This window comes from Arachis hypogaea, chromosome 6 (assembly GCF_003086295.3).
Source record: "Arachis hypogaea cultivar Tifrunner chromosome 6, arahy.Tifrunner.gnm2.J5K5, whole genome shotgun sequence".
Lineage (NCBI taxonomy): Eukaryota > Viridiplantae > Streptophyta > Magnoliopsida > Fabales > Fabaceae > Arachis > Arachis hypogaea.
The window spans coordinates 97,388,706-97,395,305 of record NC_092041.1 but is presented as its reverse complement, the minus strand read 5'-3'; the positions used below and the strand labels follow the sequence as shown (position 1 = coordinate 97,395,305).

At 30.9% G+C, this 6,600-nt stretch overlaps 1 protein-coding gene across 1 annotated transcript; it reads left to right on the top strand.

Moving 5' to 3' along the window:
- The first annotated feature begins 4,820 nt into the window (after window positions 1–4,820).
- On the top strand, window positions 4,821–6,028 carry LOC112697053 (uncharacterized). Its single transcript, XM_025750039.3, has one exon. The coding sequence runs from the start codon at window positions 5,075–5,077 to the stop codon at window positions 5,741–5,743; it is 669 nt and encodes a 222-aa protein (XP_025605824.1). The 5' UTR covers window positions 4,821–5,074; the 3' UTR covers window positions 5,744–6,028.
- Window positions 6,029–6,600: the final 572 nt, after the last annotated feature.

Below are 6,600 nucleotides of genomic sequence, written 5' to 3'. Positions count from 1 at the left end.
AAAAAATTTTGGGACAAAATTGAAACAAAATAAAATTTAGGGCTATTTTAAAAACTTTTGCCAAATTTTGAGGACAAAAAATATACTTTACCCTTATAAATATCTGTCTTTTTATACAGGATAATGCTACATATTCATATTTTTTTGTTAACCAAGTCCAATCAAATTTGTCTAAAACAACAAAAATCAGTTATGACTAATATTATTTTAAGTTTTATTGTTTAACTTGATTAGACTTAGTTCATAAAAAGACTTGGATGCGTAGTATTTCTTTTACATATATATATAAGTAAATACTTATTTAAAAATTTACTTCTTATACAATTAGAAGTCAATTCTTATTGAGATTCATAGTTAAAAAAGTTCTTTCAATTAATGTAGTTGTTACAGAAAAAAATTAAAACTAATATAAAAAAAGATAAATAACACTCTTTCGAGTTGATTTTTAAGAAAAAAACAAAAATTTCTTTTAAATTGAGAATTGATCATTCTAATGACATCTAATATGAAAATTTTAAATTGACTATGAAGTACCAAAAATTGAGTAAAAAATTATTGTAAGGTCAAATTTAATAATTTAATGGGGGCACATAAATATTATTATTATTATATACTACTCAAAAAAATTTCAAATCGTAGCGGGGGCGATTATCCCCACGCTCATGTACATACATCCGTCCCTGACTCTTAATTGACTGATTTGCTAGAATATTGTCACTCGCTAATTAATTTGTGACAAATTAACGAGAAAACTTTTTTCGTTCTTTTTTTAGCTACAAAAGTCAATTTGCGAAAAACAAACTTACTCGTAAATCTCTCGCTAATCAGTCATTTTTCTCATGTTTAGATATTTTGTGACCGTTCATTAATTTTGTCGTTAATGCGTCACTAATTCCTCATCACAAGTTAGTGATAGATTAGTGACAAAAAATATTTTCACAAAAATTTGTCGCTGATTTGTCAAATTCTTATAGTGACAGACAAGGCTCGAAACATTGATGGTTTCATTTTTGCAGGCAGGCAGGCACTATATGCAAAAATAGGTTGTAATTTTTTTTTTTACGGAAGAAAATTCTCATTCAACGAAATAGCTAAATGGCACTTACAAATTGCGAAATACACATTAGATCTGAAACTAAGAAAAAAAATAAATTTTATGTTGAACTATGGTTTGAGAGGAGGCACAAAGTTCAATTACAAAGAATCTTATAAGGTTGAAACAGAAATAAATCACAATCTCTTTTGTTTATAATTCTACACATAAAGTGCTGCAATACAGAAAATATCATCTCTTCTTCTTCAAGTAGATCCAAAGGCCTCTCGAATCTTAAAATATTTTCGTGAACCAGCTCTCCTTGTTGAATCTTCATTCCAAATCTCTAATACAATAACCAAAACACTCATAAAGAGGACCAAAACACCACAGAGAGAAAAAAATAACTATAAAAGAATTATTTTAAATCTAGATGTGAACTTCAGATCTAGATATCTAGAAACAGAAAAATAACAAAAACGAACAAGTAACAAAACAACAACAAAGTAAATAGGAAGAGCAGAAAGAAAGGGTTGCAAAAGAAAAAAGAAAACGCGGGTAATAGCAAAAGAGGGGTAGTGCAGGGTTGTGACTGGCGAAAAGAGAAAAAAGAGAGAGATGATGAAAATGTGGTTGATGAGAATGAAAGTAAGAGTGAGACACTGAGAAGAGAAATACAAGAATTAGGAAGAAAGAGAAAAAAGAGAAACGAAAAAATAAAATAAATAAAAAGAGGTTTCAAGGAGAAAAGGGAGTAGTAAAAGAAAAGAGGAAGATCATTGCAGCCCAGGTTGAAGCGGTGGTGGCAACCCTGAGAAGGCTTCAATCTTGTTTCCTTTGCATGAGAGGGAGAACCCTACAAAATTTTTTTTTTCTTTGCTTGGTAAGTCTATAGATTATAGTTTTTCTTCCATATTTTTCCAAAATACGTATCAAAAAATAATTTAATTTTTTTTTCTCACATTTTCATTAGCCTATCAAATAAAAATTGGTGATTTAATTTGACCATATTTTCACAAACTATCCTTACAAAAATAAAATACATTATTTTTATGCCAATTCTCTACAAAAATAGAACTACATACGCAGATTCGTATATTTTTCTGTGCTAATCTAAAGTAGTAAATAATTATATTTTTTTAAATAAAAACCTACTTTTTTAACAATTTTAAATTTAGTTGGTCTAGTATAAAAATATATAAATGTATAATAAATTTTTTTATATTAATTAAAAAATATTAAATCTATCTAATTTTTAATATAATGTTTTCAACAAAAATAAAAATCAAATAAATCAATCTATTTAACTCGTTAATTTGAAGGAATCAAATCGAGATTTTCTTGATTTCTAAAGAAGACGAATGGACTAGTTTTCTAATTTTGACTTGCTATTCCGTAACTCAAAGCGGTTTGAGAGGTCCATTAGCAAGCATAAAAACAAAAGAAAAAGGAGAGAGAGAGGATCCAAATGAAAAATGTGGAGCCGTTGTGTTTGTACTTTGTAGCCTTAAGCGCTAAGCTTTCTTTAGATGAGAGACACAATCATTTGGTACTCATTCAAAACATTTCAACCTTCCACACGCCACTTTGAAACTAGTGCAGTAATTATCACTACTGCTAGTGCCCAAGAATGCGTGACCTTCTTCGTTTGAATGCACTAAGCAAATCAGATTCTTATTTCTATCCAAAATAAATCAATATAATATTGGCCAAGTGCAATGTCAGTGGTACCACTGCCTTTTTTTTTTCATTTTCTCCAAAGGACAAGAAGATTTATAATCAATTATTAAATTATTAATAGTCTGAGGTTGATGGTTATTTTGGTCATTTGAGCCCAAAAAATTATTGCACTGTCTAAATTGAAAAGCCTTGAACAGTGATTGTTGTATTGCCACCTTGGTGGCCGGTTAGATAGGTTTGCTTGTGTTCTCATTTTTTCAGTTACCTCAAAAGCTTCATATAGGTACTGGTGCCCCCAAAGCAGTAGTCAAATAATTGAAAGCAACAAAATGAAATTGAAAACGGCTAAGGCAGAAAAGAATAGGCTCTTTTTAAGTATTGGATTAGATTTTGAGGTTTCGTAATTCAATTTAATTTAATCATGAATATCAATTAACGCTATGCTTTTTAACCGAACACAAATTTAGATAAGTTTGAAAAATAAATGACCATTTATATTTATGAAAAATAAAAATGTTGAGATATGTATTCATACTAAATTAAAATTAAATTTATATCTATATAAGCTATCTTTCGTGTGATAAAAATATCCTATTTTTAGAGGGTTAGAGTGCCACATAAGATATTTTTGTCACATAAAAAATATTTTAAATGGAGACAAATTTACTTTTGATTTAATGTGGTGTTTTCATCTTTTATGAATACAAATGATCATTTATTCTAAGTTTGATGGTATTAGTTTAAACAATCAATTTAGATTGACCCAGTAGTGAGCTTTTTGTTTATTAAAGTAAGTGTTCGAGTTTGAATCTTGTCTTGTACTACAAAAACTCATTAACTAGTAATAGATCTTTAGATAGAGTTTAATTCTGTAAAAAATTAGTTATTGACATATCAGATTGAGAAATACCGTGAATGACAAAAAAAAAATACATAACAATTAATATGAATTTTAGAAATTTCTATCGCAACTGCTCGAAGCCTCCTTCCCTGCAACTGCTCGAAGTCATCGTCTCCACTACAAATTGTCTTGTATCGTTTCTCTGTTGCGCAGCCCCTCTTCTGTTTCTCTGCTCTAATTCTGCCACGCTCTATCCTCCTCTGCTTCATTCTTGCCACGCTCCATCCTTCTCTGCTCCAGTTCCGCCGTGCACCACCCTCCTCGGTTTCAGTGCCGTAGTGGTCCGGATCACTTCTTCTCTAGTTCTACCGCGTCCAACCTCCGCATGCTCCCTCACCTCTATGCTCTTATATGTAGTTTATTGATTTTGATATTTTAATATTTTTAATCTGTAATTGTCAATGATATTCTTAAATTTTGATTCTGATATTTTGTAATTCTATTGTCTTTAATTTCTGTTTTGATTTATTAATTTTGTTTGATTTTGTCTTTCATTGTTATTGTTCTATTATGATTTTGATATTTAAATTTTTTTTTAATCTATTGGTTTCTAGTTTCGAATTTTTGTTTATAAAATAATGTTGAAAATTCCATTTCTAAATAATTAGTTTAACTACTTATAACATATATAAACACAAATACTGAGGAGGAATCTAACATTTTTTAATTCTATTTATGTCATATTTGAGTCAATCAATTTTCATTTCTTTTCACTAAAAATGACCTTGTTGCCCATATATAAAAGGGGTTTGATAGATGTACAGAACTACAGATAGCTAAGTATTGATCATTTAACACTTAGACTTTGAAATATTAGTTTACATATGCACAAGCAAACTAGCCTTTTTTACAATCAATTTTCATAAAACTGCATAGTTCCAATCAAAATCACAATTAAACAACTACTAAACTTGTCCTAAATTAAACATTAAATAATAAATAATAGCAACAGTACCAAAGAGAAGAAATAAAACTCATGTGTCAGCTCCCCCACATTTTTTAACCCAAACCTAGAAAACTCAATTCAAAAAAGCAAGTAACCCCCCAACCCCACTAATAATTTCTGCCCACCATAAAATTGTGAAGCTTCGTATACCAGTGAACCAGCCATTCCTCACATACCCTATCAGAACACGCCAAGTGTCCCCATTTCTAACTTTATCTCACACCTTTAACTTTCACTTTCAAAACTTTTTTTCTGCTTTCTCCTCTTTTCTTAACCCTCAATCTTTCTTTTCTCTCACATCACAGCTAGTTGCCACACACTTAAAAATAAAAAATATCCAAACCCCTTCCACCATTGTTTTTCTGCTATATATACCCATCTACCCACCTTGCATCCTTTCGTGCCAAAATACAATTTTAGTGTCATATAGTACAACAACAAAAATCCTCAATCAAAATACAATTATTCACCACTTCCTATACAATTTCTAAAGTTTTTAAGACTTACTAGTAAGATGAAGAACAGTGCATCAAGGTTGTTAAAGAAGATCATAGCCGGTCTTAGCGCAATGGCGAAATCAAAGACACTCGCATTGAAGTCGAAGACAAACGCCATAAAGGCGCGTCTGATCATATTCTCGCTCATGAAGAACAAGAAGTTCCTCATGAGTTCCATCTCGGAGAAGTTCCACTCCGTGTTGGGCCATCATAATAAGGAAGACGAAGCTAACAGCAACAATTTCTTATTGGAAGATGGGAACGAGAACGAACACAATCAGAATCAGAATCAGAATCGCAAGAACAAGAACAAGAACGCCATTGTGTTGTTCCGGAACAACGCTCAGAGCTACGAGAAGGTTCCGAATCCAAGCGAGACGCAGTTCGTGGAAGATGAAGGAGGTTGTTACTACAATTACGATGATGGTGGTGATGGTGATGATGATGATGAGAAGTACCCTGATCTGACGCACACGCTGTTTGATTCAGAGGATTTGGATCTTGAAGGATCGGTGATTGATTTGGTGAAGAACTCGAAGGAAGAGAGAGGACAAGAATTTAAGTTGGAGGATGAGATTGATCAATGTGCTGCTCTTTTCATTAAGAGATTCCGCAGGCAAATGATTCTTCAAAAGCAGGAATCTTTGAAGAGGCAGCAAGAAGAGCTCACCAACAATGCAGCATGAAAAAACCCTCATTCATTCTTGGCTAAGTCTATAAGCCGCAACCGCTATCTCCCTTTGCCATGGTTTTTTTTTTAACTCACAATAAGGGAGTAGTGAAAGGTTAATGTTGCAAGGTGACAAGAAGGAGCATTCTCTCTTCATTTTTTAATTTGTAATTCTCTTTTTCTTCGGTGCTTCTGTATAAAAGTTAAATAAAGAAAACAAGAAATGTAAGATGAAGATGTAACGTTTTACATACATGTTGTAATGGTATACAGCAGATCATGTTTTTGGGGATTGTATAAATCTGCAACTATTGTAACATGTGAAGCAAGCACCACAGTCATGAAGCCTAGCTAAGCTAATTAAGCTAATTCAATGGTTGGTGTATATTCATATATGATGATAAGTGTCTTAATATTAAAAATAAAAAAATAAAATAAGAGAAAATTTTATCTCTTGTTTTTATTCTTATAATTTTCATAGATAAAATATAAATTTTGTTTGACAAAAAAAAGCATTTACTTTGTTTTTTTTTTAATTAATTTATATCTTTTGTTTTGACGTACGTGCTTAAATTTCTATTTCAACACAATTAACAAAATTGACCTTAGTGCCAATTTAGAATATATATATATATAAATCAATTACTAAATCAATTACGTGTATATAAATATATATAGAAAATATATGTGATAATTATGTATTTATATAACGGATTTAATGGTAGAATTTTATAGGATTTTTGTGTGTATATATAAGTGATCCGTAGTTAAAGCTCTTGGCTTTGAAAAAGTGGGAGTGGCTCTCCTCTATTATGGAGAAATTAAAGGAGAAAAGGAACAGCTAATAGTGAAGGAACACATGAACCAAATGAA